We start from the raw sequence: 27724 nt of genomic DNA, 5'->3' as shown, positions 1-27724 counted from the left end.
TGCTAAGGAACTCTATTGTGAATTCTCACATGCAAGTATTTTCTTTATACTTACTGTTTTGAAGTTTTAATTCTTAAAGAATTTATTATTTAAATTGTTTAAAAACATCTTGCAATCTTCCAGTTAATTCCTGCTACGAAGCCATCTCTGTTCTAATAAAATTCAAAAGACTTTAAAAAATCAGTCCTCACAATCTTAAATCTGGGTTTGAGAGATGCTGTGAGTTTAAATGTCATAAATATATTTTACAGGAAGAAGACAATGGTCTTTTAATGACAGGCATGCGAGATAATTCTAAGGTAAGATCCCAGTGACATCATAGACACGAAACAATGCCCTAGCTGTTTGTTGCACTGTCACAGAATTTCACACAGCATCCTGATTTACCCATCAGTCTTTATGTCTATCACTCAATCTGAAGAGCAACCTCAGAATGAATGGGCTTTTTCTCAGTAGTAAGGATAAATCATTTCCTGTCCCTCATTCTCATTATTTTAGTATTGGAATTATGATTCTTTTAATTATATGATTAAGAAATGAGAAATCTTCTAAAGGGCAAAGATATGGTGATCTCCGGAAGAAGAATTGAATTTGAGGAAATATTGATGAGTTCAGCTTGTACTAAGTGAGTACGTTAACTAGCTAGTGGATTATGAGTCTCAGGTTGGGGATGGGAGAGTCAGGCCTGACCTACTAAGAAGCTCGGAGTTGTCGCATGTTCATATTCAATCTATACTGGGATGTTTGTATGAGGAAACATACTGATGTTTACTTAAAACTTAATTTGTACCAAGTTTTTAAGGGCCTTGTATGGACAACTGAGAGATGTAGAAACTCGGGATCTAAGTATTAACTTGCCTAAGGGCTCATCTCATTTATTAGTGGTTAAATCTATAGCTCAAATTTAGGTGGATAAAACCTAAGATAGTTCCTCTTTGCTTTGCTGTAGCTTCCAATTTACTTTTGGTGCTGGTCTTGGGGGACTGAGCTCAGGGCTTGGAGACTCTCCTGAGCCTTTTTGCTCAAGGCTAGTACTCTAATAACTGAGCCATAACTCCATTACTAATTCTCTCTCTCTCCCTCCCTCCCTCTCCTTTTCTCTCTCTCTCCTTCCCTCCCTCCATCTTTCCCTCTCTCCCTCTCTCATTCCCTCCACCCCCCCACCCCCCCCCCCGACGGTAGTTAATTGGAGATTAGAGTCTTAGGGACTTTTCTGCCCAGGCTGACTTTGAACTGTGATCCTCCTTATGGGCAAGGGCCACTAGCACCTGGCTCATTTTACTTTTGAAATATAATCTTACCAGATAGTCTAGGAAGTCTTTGCACTCTTAACTGTATTGGGATAATGGGCATGTTTACCATGTATGACTGATACAGCTTTCTTTTTGGAAAAGTTTGGTACTTTTGTTCTTAGTCACACACACACACACACACACACACACACACACGGTATAAGCACTTTATGAAATTAAGCTAGCTACGTAACTGGAATAGAGGTATTTAATCAATTAGGAAATACCTGCAAGTCATTGAAAAGTAGACATATGAAATCATTTATTCAATGTTTTCTTAGGAAATGGCTTTTTAGAAACTTGAAAGAAATTCAGATTGGTGTTAAGATTTTCACCATCTCAAAAATACAAGAAGGTAAAAAGAACTCTCACTTTAATTTAATGAATCTACTTTTTACCTCCCAAATAATACTCAAATAATACTGATAATGCACCAGTAGCTTTTAAAATTTGAATGATGCTAACCTAATAATAATAACACCAATAATTACTACTACTACTACTGCATAAATATTGAATGCAATATTGGGTTGGGGTATCTACATACTCAATGTCTTAATGAAATCAATTGTATACGTACAATTGAATATTATTGCTCTAAGAAAACAATGGATCCTGTTCACAGTCACAACAGCAATTATAACTAGAGGAACGAGCCTCTTTCATATGATCTTTCAAAGAGATTCTAGGAGGGGCAAAGGACAGAGTGGGGAGAAAAGAACTCACAAGCTCACAACAACCAGTGTACCTGGATGCTGTCAGAGTTCTCAAGTGTCCCACAGAACCACTTTGGGGTTGTTGTGTCTCCTCAAGGATTGAGCACTGTCACAGATGGCTAAATAAAACAAGAATCTGGAGCAAGAAAGAGAAGGTTAGGTTTGTACACACATACATTGAGGTTGGTGGCTGGTAGGGCTGTGCCTCGCGCAGCATGAAGGATTACAAGAGGAGGAAGAGGGGACTACAGGAGGCAGTTCTTTTTGTAGTCCTTGTCTTGTGTACTCAGGACTCTGAATCCTGACTGTTCAACAGCACAGACATAGGGGAGGCAAGGATCAAATGAGAACAGACTTTAAAACTCGGCAAATTTTCTCCAAAAATAAGAAACACCAATACTCACCTTTTTGTTATAAATGTCACCAAGCATAGTACTTGCTCTCACGATGTCCAGACTTAGGAAATTGTTCCTAGCAATTTTCACAACTTTTTCCAAGTATTTAATTGCTTCTGTCGTCTCTCCTTTGCTACAAGGAATAAGATAGGAAACCATGAGAAGCCATCATCACATTTAATATCACAGAGAAAAGAGGGTCTTTGTCATCCTCTCTGCTGTAGACAATCCAGGGTCCACAGAATACAGTGCGGTCATACAATGGGATATTAAGTGCAGGCATGAAAAGAAGTACTAGTACATATTGAAACATGGATGAAATTCGAAAACATACCAAGTCGTAGAAGTGAATCCATGAAGATAGGAAATAGTCTCTCCCGGAGGTTGGGGCAGTGAGGGGGAGTGGTGGAGGGGGTGCTCAGAAATGACTTTAAAATGAGAAAGGGTACTGTATAGGTCTTGAAATTAGATAATGGTCATGCGCACATAAACCTTTATAAAAAATGAATGCTGGTTTATTCTGCCAGGGTTTCCTCAGCCCTGATCACTCACTAACCTCTCACTTACGAGTTGTTCTCAATCTGGGCAAAATGTTTCAAAGACATCTAAGTTCTAGCAAAGTGCTTGATATGTACTAGGGATTTATATACAAATTTATGAAAATTTGAGAAGGGAATTATTTGTACCCACGAGAGCTGAGTATGAAGGTAACCTGTGAGACCCTCAGGCATGGAATTTATGGCTAGCGTGATTTCAATAACATCAAGAAAATTTGTGGAGTTAGCAAATACCCTAAAATATCCGAGTGTCTGAGACTATGTCTGGGAACCGGAAGACTCTCTCGGCTGACTTGGTGATGAGACAAACTGTTAATCCTATGTGGTGCTTTGACGTTGATTTCACTGTTTCCCAGCTTAGTATTTGAGGGCACATACAGCGTCACAAGGCAGTTCAGAGGAATCTGATGAATTAGTGAAGGTCCATCTCGTGAGCACAAGGATTTCCAAGCATTAATATCAAGTGCAAAAAATTGTGAGCCGTGCAAGGGTGATATCCTTGAAGGCTGGACAATCTAACACAGCTAGAGTGCTCATCAATTCACAGATGGCTTCTTTCTTCTTCCTCTCTCTTCTCCTGGGTTTTCAGATCATAGAGTTGGAGTCACTGCTCCTAAGTATCCCCCTCTTCTCCAAGCGTTTTCTCCTCTCCTGTCTCCAATACTCTCAGCCTGCCTCTAATCTCCATTTCCCCACATCTCTCCAGATCAGTCACTGGCCATGATGTCTCTGCACATTCAAAGGTGGCTCTTTCCAGAGCTCTGCCAGGGCCTTGCTCATTCCTCCAGCCAATGGGAAGTCTCAGACACTTTTATGGCGTGATCTAACTGCTAGGTGCCAATGCTTGGGAAATCTATTTCTGGTCTAGATTTCTCCTATAGTTTAGATCTACATTTTAGAACTGATTTCCCAGAATTCTCTCCCTGTGGTTGTCTTCCAATATGACATATTGAGGGATAGGCTCACGGCATTCGGAGGGAACTCCTCTAGTGAATTCTGTCCATAAAATTCTTTCATTATTTTCTCTTTTTAAATGTGACTATGAATTCTTCGGGCTATTTCAGAAACCCAAATCTACCTCTCAAAAAATACATTGACACTATTCAAAAGAGTTTAACAGTAGATATAGTCAGAAAACATTTCCACAGGAGCTTGTCCGAAACATGTAGCTGCACAATTCCGGGCGTTGACTTGCATAAAGTTCTTTGATCCTGTATTTGTTGATTATTTGAGTATCAGGTGCTATTAAAGATAGTTTTTGCTTCCTTTCTTAATGCTAATGGTTGCTCTACATATCAGAAAGAAACTGGAATTTCACATTTCCTCAAAGTTATACACAGCTGTTTATAAAATCTGGCACTCATTTCTGTAAACCAAAATAATGCCTAATTTTCCATAGTTAGGCATAGGCAATTTCCTAGGAAAATCAGATATTATTTGAGGAAATCTTTAAACGTAAGCACAGGGCAACATGTAATGAGGGTTCACTACTTAATTTATTTAAAATATTTGTCTTGTGGGACAACTACAATATGGTGAAAGAAATCAAGAGTTTATAATATTAATAAAATGAGCATAAATAAAAATAAAAGTTAATAAATATAATCATAAGTGAATAAAATAAAATATAAAGGTATTTTATCAAAGTGATGTTAACTTTTAAGCTCTTTCTTAGACTTTAATATTCAAGAAAAAAGGTAAAAAGATGGAGACTCTACATCTTATTTCAAACTGTGGGGAATATTCAATGTTTTTTGTAATTTAGCTAAAATGTGCTTACTGAAGGGTTATATTTATGATCTTAAATGCTGGCATATTTTGGGATGAAGCATATTCTAGATTAAGTGTGGCCTATGAAGAATAGTTAAATCGAAACATATAAAAAGAACAACCACAAAAATGCCAAAAGAATTCAATGAACAACAACTAAAACATGATGTAGTTATTGCTAGGGATTGAGCTTATTAAAATTTTCCCAAAGGAACAAAAGAACTCCCAGATATCTCAAATTATTTTAAATTGCTGTAAAACGATGCCACAGTAATCTTTCTATAAAAATTATTGAAGTCAGTGAATGTGTAGCCCTGTAGCCAGCAGAGTCATCCATACAGGAATTGAAATATAAACAAGGAATGTTGGTCAACCAAAGAAGGATATAGAAGCAAGTCTTCCCTCAGAAGAGGAGAAAAATCAAATATTTTCCTACAGAGAGACAACTGATTTATTTGTGCAAGTTCGAGGCCAAGGTTAAAATGTTAGACCAATATCAATTTCTGCCTTTCTATATGCAGTGCACAGGTGCAGCTGGAACAGCATATTATATTGGTATAATCATTAAATTCATTCAACCAGACCTTAGAGAGTTAAAAACATATATTCCGAGGAAAAGGACTCCTCGGTCCAAAGAATGAGAATGGAACAGTGCAGAATATTTGTGTATCAAGGTGATTTGAGTTTTCGACTGGGGACCAGGAACTGTTAGCACCAGGTCCCTTGACAACTGTCCAATTATGTATATCACACTTGGCCTACTGTTTGCCCTAGAAGTAATCAATAAAGGATTTGCTTGAGTGAACATAGATTTTGGTTGAACCAATGCATGAAAACTTAATCATTTACTCAGAGAGAAGAAATCAAATAGGGCAGATATGAAACAGTCACCCAGGGGTTGGTTGATTGTCCCACTAAGTTTGTGGGCCACAGATGAAAGTCATCAGGCAAATGGGATGGGTGACAAGAGAAAAATGTAAAAAAAGCCGTTCTTCATTTCAGGAATTAATAGGGATGTTTTCATGTAGTTTGGGGGTCATTTTCCCCCCAGAAATTTTGCATCGAAACCTAGATGTTCCATTTTAAAGAATCTATGTAAAATTACTAGGGCATGTCACTGCTCTCAAGCAAGTGGAAATTAATTTTCAGCTATAACAGAGAGGTAATTTTCACCCGTGAAACTTTGTACTGATTGATTTAAAGATCTCCACTGTGGAAAGTTCTCTAGGAAATAATTTAACTTGAGTTTACAAGAAAATTTATAGTTGGTATGGAATAAACCCAGAGGAGGGTCTACTGGAGGCCGCTGTGTCTTGAATACATTTTTCTTTTTTGGTGGCATTTGGATTTTCTCAAGTAGGTGTCCTGGTTGAGTTGAGGAGTCATGGCATTTCAGCAAATGAGTTACTTCAGTAAATGAAAATATACATGAGTGTGTGTGTGTGTGTGTGTGTGTGTGTGTGTGTGTGTAAGAAAATTGAAGCTTTCACTTCTGTACTTGGATTGTTTCTATGGGAATAATATTTACTTGGTAGGTTTTCAATTCACTTTTTCTCTGTTTCTTGAAGTATAACTGTGTTTTTTTTAATAGTAGTGATATAAAGCAATTTTGAAACATTATTTCCTTTTTCCCCCCACTTGTATTCCAAGTAAGGATGGGAAAGACACTGTAAATACTGATTTTTCTTTTATGATATTTAAACTCTGTGCAGTTAATGTTATTCAGGCCAATAAGATAAACAGCATAACTTGTTCCTTAGTGACTAACACAGGCTCTACATCTAGCATCCACCAATGGGCAACTCCACATGACCAACTCCTCAATCTGGAGAGAAGGGGGTGTGTTTTTCAATTGAGGGCGCAGTATAAATTCTCATAACCAATTTAGAAGTTCCAGCCTTAGAGCAAATTCACCTCTCATGCACACTCAGCTGCTGGCCCTCGACACACTTATGCTAGACATGGCTATTCTCCTCCATTTCCTTTAAGGAGATAAAATATGTTCATAGAGACAGGGCTACCATTAGTAAACTGGTACAATTGCTCGGGTTAGGAAAAAGAGATTTAAAGGTGATGCTAAGCTTCATATACAACCTGATTTATTTTTTTACCTTCCACTACTGTAATTTCATCTATTTGGGCCATGGTGGATTTTCTGTTTTATCTATTTATTTATTTTTATTTGCACTCGCTAGTAACCTGAGAGCAGTTTAGGACTATGAAAGAGATAACACATGCGTGTGTGTGTGTGTGTGTGTGTGTGTGTGTGTGTGTGTGTGTGTGTGTTGACAGATGACAGATGTTTATTGAAGAATGTCAAGCCCATGAAGCTGCATTTTCTAAACATGAGCACAAAGTTCATATCCAAGGATTTGATTATTTTATAGACTCTGTTCAATAAATCATCTCTCATAGCCTGGTAGGTGTTTTCTACTACTATAGAACTTTTGGTTTTGAAATATTTGCCAGTGAGTAGATCCTGCTCTTGAACTATCTTGCACAGGTATTAAAAGAATACTGCTGAGCCCAGCTTTATCATCCAAAACACAATGTGGAATACAGTCATTTTCTACTAACTTGGGGCAGTAATAACATCAGAGTTTTTTAATAATCATAACTGAATAATCAAAATCAGCTACACCAAAGAGTACAGAGCTGATTTGCTCGAAATAGACATGAACCTCAATACTTACCAACCTCTGCTTTCAAGTCTAGCACTGCATTTTGGAGTTGGCCTGTTCTAAGAACTGCACCATCTTTGAAGGGACTATAACACTTGCTTGTTGCTTGCTTTTCTTAGCTGTGACTCGCCTTTACTTTCTGAAGGAAATAGCTGTATCTCTTTATCTATATCTCTATATTTGTCTTCCCAAACCATTTACCCAGCAATGACTGTATTATATTTCATCTTTCTTAGGAGCCTTCCATTTCATCAGTATTAGTACAGTAACCAGTGAGTCTTATTTAGCAGTGGTAGTCCTTTAATCCACTTTCAACTCACTAGACACTTAAACAATAACAATTTTGCCTTGAAAACACCACCTTCTATGTGTCTACAATGAAGCCCAAATGGAAAGAAATTTGAACTTGACTCCATATTACTGCTACTAGAAAGTCATATTCTGGATCTAAAGAAACATGACAACCCAAGCCCTTATCTTTTTTCATATATTTTTATTGTAATGAATAGAATGGTTACATTATATTCACCAGATAGAAGGTGCATTACTTCACATACATTGATACCCTTTCTCATGTCTTGGTTCCCATTTCCCTTCCCCTTCCCCTCCCCTCATCTTGTTTTCCCCCTTCCCTATCCGATTTCAAATAACCAAATAAACATATATACAATATATCAGATAACAAGGTAAAGTACTATAACAATATGAGATAACCAAGACAGCAAAAGAGATGAGAGATAATATAGTACATTAAGGACAACAATCACTCATTATATGGCTTTTGTTTCTATATCCTGAAGGTCCTTTCATTTAGCGTCATACTATATGGCCTAATGTATCTAGGTTTTGCTCTATTGTAAATCCCTGCTAGGATTATGACAAATGAGGGAAACCATTGAGCCTATGCTCCTTTGAGTCTGGCTTACTTCACCTAATATGATTTTTTTCTAAGTCTTTCCATTTCCTTACAAATAGGGCAATGTTGTTCTTTCTGACAGCAGCGTAGAATTCCATTGCATAAACACCACATCTTGTTGATCCACTCATCAACTGAGGGACATTTGGGTTGGTTCCATATCTTTGCTATGGTAAATAGTACTGCAATGAACATCATTTAGTGGATTTAGTATGTCCTTGTTTCTGGATGATTGGGTAAATGCCAAGTAGTGGAATTGCTGGGTCATAGGGGAGTTCTATATTTAGTCTTTTGAGGAACTGCCACACTGCTTTCCATAGTGGTTGAATGAGTTTGCACTCCCACCAACAGTGCAGTAGTGATCCCTCCTGGCCACATCCCCTCCAGCATCTGTTGTTATTATATTTCTTGATCCTGGCCATTGTAAATGGAATGAGGTGGAATCTTAGAGTTGTTTTGATTTGCATTTCTTTTATGGCCAGAGATGTCAAGCATTTCTTCATGTGTCTATAGGCCATTCTTTTTTCTTCTTCAGAGAAGACTTTCTTTAAGTCTTTGGCCTGTCTTTTAATGGGATGGTTGTTTCTTTGGAGATTAGTTTTGGAGTGATTCAATTTTTTTAGCTCTTGATGTATTTTAGATATGAGGCCTTTGTCTATTGTATGGTTAGTGAAGATCTTCTTACACTCTGTAGGCTTTCTAGTTAGTTTGCTAGCTATGTCCTTTGCCATACAGAAGCCTTGCAGTTTAATGCAGTCCCACTTATCCAGACTTTCTTTGATTTGTTGTGTTTCTGGGTCCTTATTAAGAAAGTTCCAAGCCCTTATCTTGAACAGCTTATTGTTATCCTGTCTTGGCTTAAGACAGTACTACACAATGAATGCTGCAAAGGGACATATTAATAACTACAAAATAAGAGCTAAGGGGAAGTCATTTATTTTTCAACCAGCCACTAGACACCAGAAGTTGTTCACATGCATTTTGATCATCTTCTATTTTAAATGAAATTGGGAAGATTGGATTTTTTTTTGCATCTAACTGTGCATCCAGACATGCTCAAAGGAGAGATGTCTTAATGGATGATCCTGGTTGAAACAAATGGAAAGTTTCCTCAGAGTAGAGTTCTGGAAAGGTTATGGCAGCCAGAGCCACTGAAGCATACAAGGCAGTGCTCTGTGTGTTCTCAGCTTTCCTGACCTGGGAGCTGTGACCTGATTTCTCCCCTTCCCTCTTGCATTCAAGGTCATTGCTAAACTGACCAAAAAAAAAAGAAGAAGAAGGATGAAAATAATACAAAAGAAGACTAGAGTAAAGAGGAGTTTGAGGGTGCGTCTTTAAAAATAAAACCTTGTTTTAAAATAACTTATGATGAAAGGGTCACTTAAGAAGGACACTGCTTAAAATTTAAGCAAGCGGTAATGGAAAGCGACAGACCTCAAACAATTTAAGTGTTTCATGGCTGAGTGAATTCACAGTGACAGCAAGAAAGAGGTGCAGCAACTTACCACTGCAGGACCCTGGCTATTGCCTCATATGCTTTGCCCAGGCTGAGATCATCGTCCTGTTCTATGGAGATTTGGCTGAAATTGTTCAGGTCCTATCAGGGAGAGAAATGCATATTGAACATAGAGCCTGTCCCAATCCACTGATGGTTCATTTCATAACAGAGAAGACTAAGATTAACAGTTGTTTTTAATGTCTCCATAAAATGTTTTTTTATTGATTAAAAATTCATGTTGGCTCAGGTTATTTTTATCTATAATGTGTTCCATGGCATTCTCTTTGGGTGTTGACAGGGAGGTCTTACTTTGGCAAAAGTAATGATTCTCTTGCACCATCCCAAATCTGCCAATGTATAAAACTTAGGTGTGAATAAATAATTGAATGGTTTTCCAACATTACTTTAAAAGATGAGACTATTATCTAAGGTAATATAAGGCAGATTATATATTCTGTGATGCTAGTTTACATATCACTTTTCTTTCTATAAATAGCGATTTGAAGAGCATGAATTTAAGTGACAGGCATATCTAAATCTATCATTTTATGAGATGCATAGCTCACATGAGTATATGTACATGATGAACACTAAAAATATTCCTTCCCAATTTACTTGATTACCAACATTGTCTTCAATAATCACAAGATTACAGCTGCTACAGCCAAATATATGATTTTAATTCAATTTAATACTGACATCCTCTGCACGGTATAATTTTCCTCTTTTCTATTCCCCCCCCCCCTTGCAATGGCCACAAGGGAAAAATATCCATAAAACAAAATCCCTTTTCTTTCTTCCTTTATCTTGACTTGACCCAACCTATTACACACATGAGGACACAGGAAATCTCCGAAGACATCTATGAAAATCCTTTCTGCATATCTTCTAAGAAGGAATTTCTGGAAGTCATTTGATGGCAGCATTCAAGGAGAGCTAGTAGGGTCAGGGGCTCAGACGAGCCCTGTGTACTAACTATGCCTGCTTAGATAGCCTGGAAGGCTATGTATTAGGGAAAGACTGATAATCCACTTTACTTCTCTAAAGTTAATATGTAGAGAATAATTTCAGGGAGGTCAATGTGATATCTCATAACAATTCTTTTTCGTGTGTTTTTTAAAATTTATCCATGGGTATATAGTAAACCCATGATCTCATTCCTACTAATTCTGCAATGTTAAAAAACTTTGACCATTTTGTATTTGAAAACATGCAATCCATTTTAATGCGCAAATAATAATTGTCTCTACCATGTGTATTTACATTGTAGAGTCAGTCAAGCAGAAATTTAAATGCTCATTGCCTCTCCAACTTGTTTTGTTTTTTATTTACTAAACTTCAAAAGGTTTTGCACAAGGGGAGGTATCATAATTTAATAAGCCCATCTAAGCACGCTGTAAGCCACTAGCTATGTAGAACCAATTAAAAGATAGTAGACTGGCATTTATCTCTCCTTCTGTCTTTTTCTAATCCCAATGCATTTCCTCTCCTATGTGTCCTTCATTTTAGACAAAAACCCAAACACACAAAAAGCAAAGAAAACTCTCAGTTCCAGCAATTGTGGCCCTAAAGCTTCCACTCACAAACTTACTTTAAATCGCTTTGATGATTATCATGACACACTTAACTTTGCCATATTGGATGGAAAACTCTTCAACAGTACAGCTGGTCACTTGAAGACAACATTGTTCCAGCTCATTTGTTTTAAAGACAATTAAAGGAAAGTCACAGGAAATAATGAGGAGAGAGCCCGTGCACACGTCTCCCGGCTTCTGCTGTGATGACTTCCTACGTGATTGCACCACAGTATCACATCCAGGAAGCTGGCAATGGCATAACCCCTCAGTCTTTCTCAGAGTGCAGCAGTTCTCTGTCTGCGTCCTTGTATCTATGTGTATGATTCATGCTATTTTATCATATGTGGACTCGAAGGATTAAGAAAGGGCCATGTACACAGATTAATACTGCATGGTCCCTCGTGTGACCCTTTCCTGTCCCAGTTCATTTTTTATTTCCTGCTTAGAAAAGGAGAGAGAGAGAGAGAGAGAGAGAGAGAGAGAGAGAGAGAGAGAGAGAGAGAGAGAGAGAGAGAGAGAGAGAGAGAGAGAGAGAGAGAGAGAGAGAGAGAAATAGTTTGGCTCTTTTTCTGGGATGAAAAGTCTACCTTGATAAACCTGCTGAAAGATTGGCGTCTTTTGTCCCCTGTCCTTGAGGTACACAGTTAGCCTGGGCAGTAGCAGTTCCCCAGGGAAAGCCCCCCTCCACCCTCCCACCCCCACCCCCCCGCTAAGAGACAGAAAGCAAGCAGTGGGAAGTGGGTTAAACACATTCATACTCTGATGTGAGTGACTCAGGGATCACTAGCTCTGCCAGAGAAATTTCAGCTTCAAAAAGAGAAAGCCCCCCCTTTTTTGGTATCTTATATAATTGAGCAAATAAACAATTTAGATGGTGCATGGCAGGGTGGTTTGGGAGCAAAGCTTTGAAAGAAGATCAGCCTTGTCTTGAAATCTGACCTTTGATGAGATCTATTTATCAGGTACTGGATTTTAAATAATCTAGCTTGCTGTTTCCTCTGTCCTTCCCTTCTCTTACTCCTTTCTTTCCTTCTTTCCTTCCCCCTTCCCTCCTTCCCTCTCTATCACGCTCCCTTGTTTTCTTTTTCTAAGCAGAAAATGAAAAATGGACTAGGACAGGAAATGGTCACACGAGGGACCATGTGGTAAAATCTCTTCTTTTCCTCTATTTCTGTACATTCAGGAGAAAGATGCACCTCGACAGTTGACTTATGCTATTATCATTGCCTTCTGTCATTATTCTCTTCATATTGCTCAAACTTCAGAACCAGTGTATCCTGCAAGGAACTCTTCTAGTCCATTCTATTAGGTGTGACAGCTAGATATAAAATTGTGTCTCTACTTCTAAGTGCATTACTCCCTAAAAGAATAAAACTTACAGTCATTAAAAGGACTATAAAAGTGGAGTCCAAAGGTGTAGAATATTTATGTCCCTCATTACATAGGTGTTGAGTGTCTTCAGAGGATAGGCCATGCTCTTGGTCCTAGAACCTACAAGATTCCCTGCCCTACATAACCAACATTGCAACTGGACAAGGGGGGGTCAATCGGTAAGAAAATAAATAAGCAGATTAAAAACTCGTAAGTTTAAAAAGAAATATAACTGGGAGGGGTCCATGGGAAAAGGAAAATTCAATACATTTTAAAGAGAAAGGTTGGGGGAGGGCGATGAGAGATGAGGCTAGTACAAAGCAAAGAAGAGTTTATCAGGATGCACAGAAGTAACAAGATTCAACTGAAAAATTTGCTCTAAGGAACAAGCTTTCAAATTGTAATTATAAAGAAAACATTTGCTTATTGTTGAGAAGGAAAGATAGATGGACCATGTCTATCTTATTTCTTCAGCATACACAAAACCTAGGCCTCTGCAGAATTAAAAAAGAAAATAACAGTTTATCTTGGTACTTCCTGGGAAGCTGAGTATGTTTGGTCACATTCAAGGATGGTCCGGTGAGCTGTCTTATTTCCCATTATCCCAAGTTTTCAAATATTGTCTGTCTACAGAATGGAGAAGAGTTACTTTTCTATTCCTACTGCGCAGCTCTGAAACACACAGGCAGATCAGGTCAGCCACTCCACGTTTAAATGGCTTTAACCACCGTTGTTTCGATGTAAAGACAATTCACAGATTGATTCTATGAATGACTTTCTTGAATCTCGCCTCTTTGAACGGAGAATTATATTATGAATTTGAATCCTTCTTTGCTTCCTATCTGAGGCCTATTTTTCTCTATATATTCCTTTTCCTGTTACCCTTCCCCCATTGCTTTCTTTCTTAGCTGGATTCAATATCTGAGTCAGTCCTGACTCCCACACGAGGTCAGGGATCATGGGTGGGCAAGGCCTCATTTGATAATTAACCAAATACCCTTCTGGATATCCAAATATCATAGATGAATCTCCCTGAGCCTATTTGCCCTGATGGAAAATGGATAATAACAAAGCTTATGTGAGGAGGATGTTACAGGGCTTTAATAGGATGCGGTATTTAAATATACTTGCTTGGTAAGGATCTGGCTGAAGCAACGACTTAGTTTTCCCTCACGTTATGTAACCTATCAGTTCTTATGTGGGAGTTGTTTTGACCCTGCCGACGTATATCTGGTGACACTTCAGGTTGTTAGAATGGCAGTGGTGATGGACATGACTGGCACTTAGTGGGTTAAGGCTGAGGAAGATAGTACTCCGACAATTTATACCACCCCCCCTGAGAAGGAATTATCAAGTCCCCAATGTGAGCAACACCACTATTGAGAAACTCTGATCTAGCCTTCGCTTGAACAATTCTCCTGATTGGAAACTCTTCCCTGGGGAGACAGCGCCACTCAATCACTGGAGAACAACGCGAGAAAACTATGGGTTAAGTTGAGGCAAGATCTGTAACGTCCACCTGCTAGCCAAGAAGATATTTTGTAGGGCAACAAGATAAATCTGTCCATCTCCATGTCACAGTTCTAAACCTGAAGCATGGCTGCTGTCTGTACCCAGCCCCCCACACTTACAGCCATGTAGGATGCTCTGAAACAAGCAGGAAGGAAACCCCAACAGCTTAGCTATCTTCAAACACTTTATTTCTACTATCAGAAGAGTCTAAAGAAGCCCACCTGGATCAAAAAACCATCCATAAAAGAATAAATGGTATCCAACAGATTTGTTTCTAAATAAGAAGTTATTATTGGTTAGGGAACATTTAAAAAAAAAAACCTCTTCTTTCTTTGACTACTATAAAAAGATGTCCAGCTAACATTTTGCCACAAACCCCCAGCTCAAATACCAGATCAGGCTGTTTAATAACAAAAGTTCTGCATCACTTTCAATGTAGTCCTTTACCTGGAGGGGGTAAAAATGCTATCAATTCAGATGTAAATGTGTGCAATAGGGAATGTAGAAATAATTTTAAAACATCCAGTTTGCCATCTTGTGCTTGAAATCATTGTCAAATCTTATTGGAAGTACATTTATTCTGATTTCTGGCAATCCAGTCCCCTCAGTCTTTTCACAGTTGGTGAGCAGAGAGGGTATTTCTGCCTCATTTACAGTTTCTTAACAAGAGTCAGACAATCAACCACAACATTAGTTAAAGAAATCAGTGGCTAATGATTTTTGACAAGGACTGTAGTTAACAGGCTGAGGGCTGGATGAGGCTGGGCGGGCAGCATGAGCATTTGGGAGAATTTTACTCACATCAGCAATAGGCATTGGGAAAAGATGAGGAAAACAGAGGTACACAAAAACGCTCTCATAACCCCAAGACAACCCTTGTCTTCTTTCTAAAAAGGAAAGAATTCAAACACACAATGTATGCAGTGATTTTTTTTGTGCGTGCAGATATGGGACCTTGAATGAACTCAGAGGAAATATGAGTGTGCCTCTTGTAAACTTGATAAAAAGAGAAAACTATTATTTTTGCATCTTGGTGAAAGCACCTTAAGCTGAAGGCAGTCTACTTTACCCATTGGAGTGTGTCCTGGAAATCTCACACTCACCACTCAGACCATCTGCTTCGAGTGGACTGCTGACATTGCCCAACATGTAGAGAAGAGGCTGCAGTTTGGGGCCACAAAGGGGCTGAGTGGGGGGCGGAGAATGGAAGGGGTAACATTGATCAACATGCACCGTACTCATAAATGGACATGTTGAATAGAAACTCCATATACAATCATTGACAGAGAATGAAAAATAAGCTTAGAAAAGAAAGAGCTATGTGTTCACAAAACATGAATGCTAGTTTTTCCTCTGTCATACCTCAGCATGGGGCCTCGGTCAAGTCTCCTGGTTACTTATATGACCCAAATATGGTATATTTGGGTCAAATGGCCTAGGATTCTCCTTTCCCAAATATGCCTTGAATTTTAGGAAATCATAATCTACTTTGATTTACTTGATAATTTAAAATATGCTTAGTTTTTTGAATATTTTGTCTTGACTTAGAAAAATCCTTATCCATTTATATTTTTCTTTACACTTTTTGTATGGAACAAAATGAATCATCTCAGGAGTAGAATTATTTTTTGGTCAATCATGGGGCTGGAGCTCAGGGCATGGGCACTGTCCCTGAGCTTTTCTACTCAAGTGCTCTGTTACTCTGAGCTATGACATCACTTTCTAGTTTCCTGTTGGTTGATTGGATATAAGGCCTGCATGGACTTTTCTGCCTGAGCTGACTGCAAATTGGGGACTTCAGATCTCAGCCTCCTTAGTAGCTATTACAGATGTGAGCCACCAGCACTTGGCAATAAAATAATTTTTATTTTCCCATTTTCTTCTCATCTGAGCTGTATTGCATATTCTTAAAAGAAATGCTTTTTAAAAAAAATGTGCCTACCACCAGGTGCTGTAGCTCACACCTGTAATCCTAGCTGCTCAGGAGGCTGAGATCTGAGGATAACAGTTCAAAGCCAGCCTGGGCACTAAAGACCATGAGATTCTCCTCTCCAATTAACCACTAGAAAACTGGAAGTGGCACGGTGGCTCAAGGGGTAGGGCAGGAGCCTTGAGCTGAAGAGCTCAGGGACAGTGCCTAGGCCCAGAATTCAAGCCCCATGACTGAAAAAAATGGACTTATATCATATCACTTATATCACTGTAAGGAGAGAAATATAACTCAGGAAACTAAATTGCTGGGAGCAGTGGCTCATACCTATAATCCTAGCTACTCAGGAGGCTGAGATCTGAGGATCTCATGGTTCAAGGACAGGAAAGGCCAAGTGAGCTTATCTCTAAGTGACCAACAGAAAACCCAAAGTAGAGCTGTGGCTCAAGTGGTAGAGTGTTGACCTTGAGGGATGGCTTAGGGACAGCATTCAGGCCTTGAGTTCAAGCCTCAGTACCAGCAAGCACATATAAACACAAAATCAACAAATAACTCCAATATTCAATACATAGATATAGCTCAAATCTCAAAATAATGACAATGACATACAACTCTACACATGGTGGATAAGACTTTCTTGATTGGAATGTATTACTCCATACTTTCATTTCTAAAATTGGTCATTGCATTTTAAAGCATTTTTATCCTAATTTTTTTCTTTTTTTTAAATTTTTTTATTGTTGGTCTAATTGTATAAAGGGGTTACAGTTACATTCGCCAGGTAGTAGGTGCATTACTTCTCACACATTGATACCCCTTCTCACGTTTTTGTCCCCATTTCCCTCCCCAACCTCCTCCCAATCATCTTGTTTCCCCCTTTCCCTTTCCTATTTTAAATAAATATGCCCTAAATTCTTAATTGCTCCCTTCCACACTAAAATTCAGAAAGCATGGAAATATTTATTATCATTATTTGTTGGACATGGTCTTGAACTCAGGGCCTGGGCATTGTCCCTGAGCTTTTTTGCTCAAGGCTAGCACTCTATCACTCTGAACCACAGCTCCACTTCTGATATTCTGATAGTTAATTGGAGATAAGAGTCTTATAGACTTTCCTCAGCCTCCTGAATAGCTAGGATTACAAGTGTGAGCCTCTGGTACCCAGGGAAGCATGGAAATATTTATAGTGGGCAGCCAATCATAGTGTGAGTTATATTTTTAGTTTCTCACTAGAAAAATTTCCCTGCTCTTAACCTCTTGGCAAGGAAATTCTTTGGAGGTTTAGTTTTATATTTGGCTTTGAGGCCCTTGACCAAAAAGGGTAGTGAATTTATGAACGGCCCAGCAATCTGGCCCTGATATAACAAGTTCTGTTCTGTGGGAAGATTAGAGTGATGAGTTAGCTCAATCATGGCCTCCTAGGAAATTCAGATGGTTGCGGAAGTGAGGTGTTCAAATATAACAGATATGAGGACAGTAGGCAAGACATGGACAACAGGGCGAATGTACTGACTGCATCTGCTGAGGGTAATAATCAAACGGCCCCTGGAGACGTCTGGGTCCCCGGAGGCTGGTGAGGCCCACTCCTGGGAAAGCAGGTGATTATGGTGCAATTACAGCCATCTCCCCTTATGTGATATAATCTGAGCCTCTTCCTTGAACCTAAGGAATAAAACTGTTGAAGTACTGAGAGATAAAACCACTGCCTGTTGCTAAAGTGGCAGAGCAAGAACTCCAGACTTTCTCTCTCTGTGTTTAGGGATGAGCAGCGAGTGCTGTGGGCTGATCAATTTGGGTCAGTAGACTGTGGGCAAATCCCGGCGCCAGTAGGAAGGGAATTGTTTTGTGGGGTGTTGCTTTAACTAATAAATCTCACACTCCATTTGGTCAAGTTACCAAGTGAACAATCCTACTGCTGTACCTATGACTACATTCGCTGTTACTTAGAGTCACGGAAGACAGTGGTGGCAAACCAAATTGAAAGTGGTGCCAGTCAGATCCTGTGTGGCTGGATGCAAGTTGTCATTCATTTTGTCCTCTGTAACCTGCTAGAACATGCTGGACCCTTGGCCTGTCTTGTGCCAGCCATAAGGAGGATTCACCATTGGAATGACCTTGGGTCCCCTCTGTTTCTGGACCCTTGAACGTGTAGACATTGTCAGCTGTTCACACTGTTTTGTCTCATCTCTGCCACTTCCAAGGCTTGTCCTCACTCATCTCTTTTCTACTCTAATTCTTAATACCCTGCCACATAAACCTACTTAATCATCTCTCTCCCCTACCCCTCTAATTAGATGGTAAGGGCCCCAAGGTTAGGTATCATGTCTGCTTACTCCCTTATGTGAATACTGACGGCTGTTGAAGGATATGGTAGAGGTCTTGTAAGGAGTTGGTAGTGGGGTATCTGTAGAGGCATATTTTGCTGCTATAGTAAACTTCTGTACATATTGACTTGCCTTATATCTCAATAAAGGACAACAGATAACACTGGATAGCTACACAGAATGTAAAGCGTGTGAACATTTTGATTCGCAATCAGTCCTGGAGACTTTTAAGTATCAGCAAACAAGCCAGACTCCCAGAGGAGGACGTAAATGAATTTCACAAGAACTCTCAAGGTAAACATGTGCTTATGTGGTCTAGTCATCGGCTCAAACAAATAATAAGGTTTGCTGTGATTGCCCCAGTGGTCATGCTAAAGAAACAGGAGGATCAGAACCTGAAAGTACATGAGCAGAGGCATGCCAGTGTAGGAATGATTCCACCCTTTTCATGGAAACACAAATCATTTCCCTCTTTCATTTTTTAGTGTCAAATAATGTGAGAAAATTACATTTCCTCTCTCCATAGGTAAAAAACAGAGGGCAATTGTTATGCTGTGGAAATAACCAGCATGGTGACAACATCTCTTAAACCTAGAATCTGTATACTCACCTCCCTCCCCTTGTCCATATCCAGTGAGATGACCTCTGGCTCACAGGGAAGGTGCTGGAATGTTTCATATTCTATCTTGGAGTTTTTAATAAGTACTGATCCATTTACCATGAGGAGATTTGTCTTTCTCTCTCTAAAATGAAGCCACTACCTATACATAGTCTCTCTTACTGAATTTCTTTCTCATTGAAGACCTTTCTGATTTCCCATTCTCTGAAATGCCCAAAAGTATGGAAAGCATTTTGTGCATAGGTTGTCTGTCTGTACAATGTGATATTTTGGTGGCTGTGGTGACTCCTGGTTTAGATCTGTAGTGTCATGCTTTTGTAGTGGGTCACGAAGTGAAAACGGTAGAAAAGGCACGATCTAGATGCTTCCACAAAAGGGAAGCTTCATGTGATGTTTTCACACAGATAGAAGGGACAGGAAAACCAGCTCTTAGTTCTATCATGACAGAAGTGACAGTGAGTGGCAGTGGGATGCTGCCAAGAGCTTTTATCAAGTAGGAGGCTATAACAACTCATAATAAGTGTAAATAATAAATGGCTGGATTCTTAGGGGAGGTGGCAGATGATTTTTTTGCTACTTCTGTCGGGCCTCTACCTCTCTTGCAATTCCCTCTGCTCCCCAGTAGAGTTTTGGCCTGACAATAAACAACAGTTTCATACTTTATCTAATCCCAGCCAGGAGGGGAGTTCAGCAAGCAAGCTTCTGCAGATGTTCACATCCAGTAATCTATCCATAATTGATGAAACAGGGAGGTCAGATGTAATGGCTGCTAGCATTCCAGCAACAAATAAATGGTTATTGACCAAACAAGCCAGTGTGGTGCAGAGTGCTGAGTAGTGACAGGCGGGTGGCAGACGTGGCTGCTGCAGAAGCAAGGGAAGACAGCCCAGCTCCTTGTCTGGAGACTCCCTCCGTGAGTCAGGGGGCCGAAGGACTGCACAGACAAATCAGGGGATAGAAGCGACTTGTCAAGGAAGAGGGAGGTTGCTGAAGTACAAAGAAAGACAAAGGCAGGCCAAGGTGGAAGAGAAAATGAACGTGTCCTGGACCAGGCTGGGTAAGTACAAATACAATGCCAACAGTTTAGAAGTGCCTTTGAATGCTGGTGCTGTGAGCCAGGGGTCTGAGTTGCTTTTAGCACTCATCTACCTGGCTGACGTTGTGCTCCCTGGATGACTCTCCGGCATGGGGCCCAAGCCTTCCCACTGAGGAAACATCATCTGAATTCCATTCACATTCTTGCCTGTGGATCCCCACCCCTCCCCACCCTATGCAGTCAAAAAAAAGTCTAAAAATCACTTGTACCATTTTAAAGAATATTTTCAGATAAGCCAAAAATGCAAGATGACAAAACTCAACCATTTCTGAAGATCGGCACTAAAGCTGAAATAGAGGCTGTTTAAAATCCAATTTGTTGCAGAAGAATAGAAAGGGGAGACAAATTTTTCTGTAATAATTGCAATAATAGGAATAATAATCAACCAAACCCTGCACTTCATTCCCTTCAACCTATGCAAAGGAAGCGAAAAAGCATGAAGTGGGTGTACTTTTATTGACTGAATAAAACTCAAGATATCTAAACATAAATAAGTGGCAGAGCTCTGACACTTCCCTCCCAATACAAAAAATAACACTTATACACAGTTTACTGTGTAATATTATAAGATGAAGAATAGTGGAATGAAATGCGAGTTATTATTGCTATAGGTAGCCATAAAGAAGCATAGGACAGAGCAGTTTTAAATATTAATAATCTCCAAATCGCTTAAATCAATTTAACACTCTTTAGTGGTTTATTTAGAAGTGTGATTTATTTTATTCTTTGTAAACCAATGCCTCTGATCAGTTCTGGAATCCCATACCAACCGCACATAAAATGACAAAACAAATCACAGATTGCATTCTTATAGCAAGCTTTTGGTTTCACAGAACAAACTGGAATTACCACTGTATTTGGCATTTTCAAACTGCTTATCAATACTGAGCTGAGAATTATAGAGTCTGGAAGGAATCTTAGTGTTCACTTCGGGAATCACTTTTCCAGTTTTTCTCCTTCCTTGGCCCCCATCCTCCTCCAGCTCAGTCTCTTATTTAGTGACTCCGAGCTGTCTCGGTGCCTGGGATAATTTCTGTGGCCTATCCAGGTGAGAACCTAACAGGTTGCCTGGATCGTAAGATGAATTTTAATATTTATTAATGTCATTGGGCTTTGGCTCTGCCCTTTGAGACAAGTGCCCCACGCTGTGGATTTATCTACTTGCCATTTTGCATGTCTTGTTTGACTCTGTCTTAGTGCCCAGCTCACTTTCTACTCAGGAAGAGCCAGAAGATCTGCCACACTGCCACAGGTACGCCTGGGCAAGAAATCCAGTCCTGGAACCCGGGCCCCACAGCCCCAGTTCTGTGGCTTGGTGTTCGTCACAAGCCGATGGCAGGCATTACCAATTCCTGGGCAAACTCTACAAGTACAGTTCCTATTTATCGTGTGTTTAACCACTCTGGGGGCTCTTACTCTGAGTACTAACGCACCCAATGTGTAAATGAGAGAAATAAGATGCAGCGATGTTGAATGATTTACTCTGAGATACACAGTGAACTGGTAATGGAGGGAGGATTTGAACTGAGTTCAATGGAGTGAGGAGCTGGTATTCTCAAGGTCGCTACTGAGTCACCCCGAGGGTGACTGTGTTGACCTTGATCTTCACTCTCAGCGTGCTGACCTGCCTCCATTGTCAGAATCATCCTCACTCACCACACACGCTCTCTGATGCCCTAGCTCTGCATCTCATGCTTCCTGGTCAGGCCTTTGCCTACTGCCTCCTGACTTTTAAAAAATCATATTGCTTAATTATATAGTTAATAATAGCCAACATGGAGTGTTTTTATGTCATTCCTTCACCTGCAGTGAACAAGTTTTACATCAGAAAAAAAATCACTGTCTTAAAATGAGTACAAGTTCCTTTGTGCCTTTCTTTACCTCTCTGACTCAGTCCTCAGTTGCTCTTCTCTCTCTCTTTGTCTTTCTCTCTTTTTTTTGCTCCTCACAGCCCCCTCCCCAGGCAGGTTTTGAACCAGTTCTTCCCTCCACCTGGAACACACGCCCCAAAGCACCCACAAGCCTAGTCCTTCCTTTGCTTGCTGCTTATCTTTCCCCTATGAGGACAAGGACATTTGCCCACTTTATTATTGGCATATCCCACATACTGAAAATGGGGCAGAGAGTGTTCCAGAACTCTGCACTGGCTGCATCTGTATTCTTCAGCCAGCACAGACCATCAGGCCTTCTCAGAACTGACCAGCAGGTGTTACTGCTGATAATATCTCTTCAAGGTGGGAGGGTGAGGTGCACAGAGATGAAACCACTGGGCCAAGGCCAGACAGTAGAGAGTCATCAGAGACACTGAACCCCAGCCAATTTCAAAGGCCCCTTCTCCTCCTCTATGCCCAGAAACTGCTAATAGCCGCACCATCCAGGTCAGATCTCTGGGTCCTTTGTGTATGACCTCTTCTGGTATCAACATGACAAGAATTTAGCAAGGGTGTCACAAACCAATGTCATTGGGAAGATTGAATGACATTTGCTGACTTATGAAAGGCCGAAGAGTTTTGTATCAGAACCATAAGTAGAACCAGGGAAGTCTGATTCCAGACTTGATGGTCTTCATGGTATGTTAGAACCAGTTTTGAAGATTGTAATGATAATTAGGTGGCACTTTTCCATTCCCCAATCATCTCTTACCAATAAACAATTAAAAGGTAATTTTAGCTTTGAAACCCTGTGACAGATATTTATGTTTATTTACATCATATTTGAAGAGGAAAATGTTTATTTTTAATATCTATGATATTATAAACATACAAAATGCACATAATAAACCTTCACTCTGCTGTAAGCTAATATAAGCTCATAGGGAAAATGAATATGTTTAATTAAATTTAGGAAAAATGTATAGTTAAATCATTGGCAGCACAATAATAAAGACCAATAAACCATTATCTCTTTACTATTCCATTGGAATTGTCATCAACGTGCTATACTAATAACATCTGCATTTTAACAAAGTGTAGTTTTGGAGAATTTTCTGTAGTTGCTGCAGGAATGGCATAATCCTCATGTTAACCTAACAAATTACACTTCTACTGTACTAGAATTACTGGCTAGCATTTATCCCAGACACAAAGCTGAGCACTCTCTAAATATTAATTCATTTAATCTTCACCCTCACTTGGAGTTAGGCACTCGCCTGGTCCTCATGCTGCAGGTGAGGAAATCTTGGTGTAAGAGTGACTCACTGACTTCCTCAAGGCCCAAGGATTAGACAGCAGGACCCAGGTGTAACTCCAGGACCCAAGCTCAAGTCATAGTTCTGTGAGAGTAGTTCAGCTGTTTACCAAGGAAATTATGGTTTATGGAAAGGACTTGACCCTCTTCTCTTTCTTTTTACTGAAAATTCTAAATATCTTCTGCTGCCAGCTTTGCAAACTAAAAAAAATCTAACAAATAACACTTTTCAAATGCATCTTTCCTTTGCCCTAAGAGCTGTTAATAGATAGCAAATGTGTGCCACAAGCAGAAGAGACTTCCAGGGATGGGAGGAATAACACGCTGACTATACTGCTTTTGAAAAGGATTTATATTACTTCTTCTTTTTAGAAGTTACTCACTCTGACGTGCACCCAGTTTATCACCAGAAAAGCATCTAGAAGCAAATTCAGCAGTGCGGTTAAATCATAACAGACTCATGGTTCCTATTTTCCATACTGATGGAGAGAAATAGGAAGTGAGAGTTGCTCAAAGATCTTCCTTTTCAACTCCGTGAAGTGGTAGCATTCCTAGCCCAGAACCACTTGTAACTTCTACTTTCTCTGCCTTATTTCTTTTCTTTTGAATAGGTAATAGGGCTTGAACTCAGGGACACACACGCTTGCTTGGCATTTTCACTCTGGGGCTCTACCACTTAAGACATCTCCACTTCCAGCTTTTTGGTGATTAATGGGAGATAAAAGTCTCATGGAAACATGAGAAGGTGTATCAGTGTGTGAGAAGTAATGCACCTACTACCTGACAAATGTAACTGTAACCCCTCTATACATTACCCCAACAATTAAAACAGAAAAAAAAGGTCTCGTGGACTTTTCTGCCCAGGCTGCTGGCTTCAACTCATGGTCCTCAGCTCTCAGCCTCTTGAGTCACTAGGCTCACAGGCATGGTGCCATGACATTCTCCGTCTTTTCTTACTATTTCCCCAAATTCCCAAACTCAGCTGGCCAAGCAGTAGAAAGGGGATTTCTTTCTTTCTCTTTCTTTCCTTTTTTCTTTCTTTCTTTCTTTCTTTCCTTTCAAAATCATTGTCATTCAACAATCATGTCTACTGGACAAGAATAACAAAATGTTGTTTGTGCCAGTAAATTGTTATTAAGTAGCACAGAGAGAATGGTCACTGAAAATTGATCTGGAAGGTTTGCGATGAGACCAGACCACGAGCTGCAAATCAGTCTACTGCCACCCACCCATCCACCATTGGCAATAGCCATATCGTTACAGACACTTGCTCAAGACATGCCTCCAAACCTGCTGGTTTGGGAAGCAGAGGGAGGCTCTTATTCCAAGCCTTGGCTTTTTCCTCTCCTCAGCTTCTTCCCCAGCAGAACTACTTCCCCAGAAATCATACTTAAATTCTTTTATTACTGGTTAAACACTTAATAATTTTCTTTAATGTTTTAGGTTGAGACAGCTGTTGAAATGAGTAACTGCTATGATCAATCATAGGGTAGGAATTTTTACTATGAGTCATCTATGTAAAACCTACTGAAAACATCAAAGGAATCCTTGCTAATTTTAACAGAATGGAAAGAAGGAATAGTTTACTTTTCAATAGTTTTTCCCTTTCCAGATGCAAAAATCAATATATATGAATTGTAGAAGAACTTGGAAGATATGAAGCTCATTGCCCTCCACCCCATAATAGAAATTAAAGTCATTTATTATTTCAACCTCCATACATTATCACTAAAACCATTCTGATATTGCTAGAATATATATGCATTATATGCATATGCATATAATGCATATATACATATATAAGTAGGATCATAATGTATAGTGTCTTGAACCTGATTTTTTTTGCTTAGTGTATCAATAACACTTTTATTGTTATAAAATATTTATTGTGTAACTTCTATTGTCTGTGTTCCATTTCCTTGGATATACAATTAATGTTTTAGCCTGTATGCTGTGGTTTTATATTTATGTGGCTCATAACAGTTATCTCTGCATGTTAATTAATAGTTATTACACAAATAATATTATACCTGCTTTTGCATGTGTTCCTAGATATATCCTTTAGATCAAGTCTGAGATAAGTAATTCCCAAGTCAATAAAGAAAATTGCAAACCTCCTTCAAACAAAACAAAGTTCTATGTTTCCTAGGTGCTAGAAACACTACATTTCATTTTACCACTTAAATCAAAACTTCATGATTTCACTCATTCATAAACTGCTGCTGCGGTATCTTTTTACAAGATGGCCGAATTTTTTTTTGTTTCCAGTCATCCACATTTTAAGAAATAGTACACCCATTTCTGGTATTAACACTGAAAGCAAATGAATAGATGGGTAAGAGTTTTTATTCCATTCTTTCCAAAGAACATGAACTTCAAGAACTTGAAAATTGGCCTCTCTGAGACATCAACGCCACTGAACAGTAAGGAGCATATGGATCATAATGTATGTACACTCCTTAAAGTTCAAGGCCTAACATATGAAAATGTTCTCTGGAGCAATAAAGCAGCCTGCATAGTTCATCACAAGACTAATTGTGTGACAGACCTAGAGGCGATGGCACAGCTGTTAGCACACGGTAATCTGGGGGTTGGGGAAGAGGAGGAGACCCCATACCTGGGAGAGCCAGGAGATGCTTATGGGATGAGACATGTGCGACAGGAAGAGAGTAAGGATCATACGTCACTGTAAATTTAGCCAAGCTCCATATACTTCATCTAAGACAATGAACAAAAACTGAAACTGAATTGGTTTTTTCTGCCCCCTTTTTGGTTTGATTTTTGGTTTATTTGTATTATTTTGATCTCTGATAGGCGTTTGCTATGTACCTAAGGTAAGACTAGATTTTATAATGCAGCCAAAGGCTAGCCCCAAACTTGAAATCTTCCTGTTTCAGCATTCCCCGTACAGGGAGTACAGGTGTGTGTGTGTGTGTGTGTGTGTGTGTGTGTGTGTGTGATTTAACATCTTCAAATTTATCCAGATAGGGGCTGGAAGTATAGCTCAGTGTCAGAGCATTTGTCTGGCATGCATAAGTCTCTGGGTTCAATCCCTAGCACCGAACATTATTCTCAAATGCATCTGTAGAACAGGCAATTAATTGAACTTCAATATTGACTTTAAAGATTATTCAGAATAATTAGTGCTCAATAAAAGTAACCTATTTTGGTTACTTTGAAAAAAATCATTAATATTAGATTCTAAGGTTTAATCTATATTCTATATACTTGTGAAAACCTGATTTATCCAATAATTTCCATTTTTCTTTAATAAGTAGATGTTTAATTAATAACTAAGAAAATACACTTGTTTAAGATTAATTTTCCACATTTCTCAAGCATGTCCTCTATTGATTCTGATCATTTTTAAAAATGATGATGACGATAACTAATCATAGTTAGCTAAAAGAAAAAAAAACCAGACAGAAGGAGGTGAATGAAGACACCAACCATGTTAACAAATGTGAATTCCTGAATGATGAAGAGGTGACTCCGCAGACATGTGTAACAGCTTTTTTGGGTGAGCATTTCATGAGAGGGTTTTAACTTCTTCTGCACGAAAGCCCGGCTGAGAGGCGAGAAAGGAAAGAAGTCAAATCATAGCAAAGATTGGAAAGGGTGTGAGCCCCCAGGGACTGGGTTAGGAGTATTAGCCGGTTAGGGACAGACACATCCCATGTGTGACCGACCTGCCCACACGTTGGCATAGGTACCCCCCAAAACTCTCCAGGCCTCTGGAGGAAAATGAGTAAGAGGAGAGATGTAGAAAAGTTCTTTCAAAACAATTGATGGGGCGGCTACAGACCAATAAGAAAAAAATGTGCTCTGTTCTGTGCAAGGCAGCTAATTCAGTACTGTGAGGGAAAAGGAGGAAATGAAGTGGTTGGTCGAAATATTTCGCACACATATAGAGTAGCGGACCTGTTAGAATTGTTTGGAGGCGTGTGAGTGAGAGACACAGGGCACGTTGGATATATGTAGAGAAATGTCACAATGGGGCCCCTTGTACAACGGATAGATGCAATTCTGATTCCAACCTAAATGTGCTGCGTTGCTCTTGTTCAAATACACATTTTCAGATCTTTTCTGAAATCGTATGAGGAATTTTCTGAGTTTCTGTTAAAAGTGTGGGCCATACAGGTGAAATTTTCTTTCTGCACTGTGAAACTAACAGCCACCTTAAGGTCAGGAATTGAGTTTCCCTAGAGCCAACCTTGAGACATGGTGAACACAGGTTATTTAACTTGGGGGTTGAAGCGGGGGAGGGGGTACCAGAAGGAGAAT

At 39.4% G+C, this 27724-nt stretch overlaps 1 protein-coding gene and 1 long non-coding RNA gene across 2 annotated transcripts in view; one reads left to right on the top strand and one right to left on the bottom strand.

The window, feature by feature from the left end:
• The window catches only part of Ttc29 (tetratricopeptide repeat domain 29), a 111611-nt gene that overhangs the window by 37850 nt on the left and 46037 nt on the right, over nucleotides 1-27724 (bottom strand). The window contains exons 8-9 of the mRNA XM_090356872.1: nucleotides 9833-9924; nucleotides 2413-2536 (exon numbers count right to left, since the gene is read on the bottom strand). Of these exons, the coding sequence (XP_090212998.1) occupies nucleotides 2413-2536; nucleotides 9833-9924 (216 nt within the window). The remainder of the gene's footprint in view (nucleotides 1-2412; nucleotides 2537-9832; nucleotides 9925-27724) is intronic.
• LOC150047456 (uncharacterized) lies at nucleotides 395-25870 on the top strand. The gene is made up of 3 exons (XR_016539438.1): nucleotides 395-625; nucleotides 18689-18833; nucleotides 25806-25870. It is a non-coding gene; the product is annotated as an uncharacterized LOC150047456 (long non-coding RNA).

This window comes from Megascapheus bottae, chromosome 23, assembly GCF_031878675.1.
Source record: "Megascapheus bottae isolate mThoBot1 chromosome 23, mThoBot2.hap1, whole genome shotgun sequence".
Taxonomy (NCBI): Eukaryota; Metazoa; Chordata; class Mammalia; order Rodentia; family Geomyidae; genus Megascapheus; species Megascapheus bottae.
Note: the sequence above shows the minus strand (reverse complement) of the source record. Positions and strands in the feature narration are given on the sequence as shown.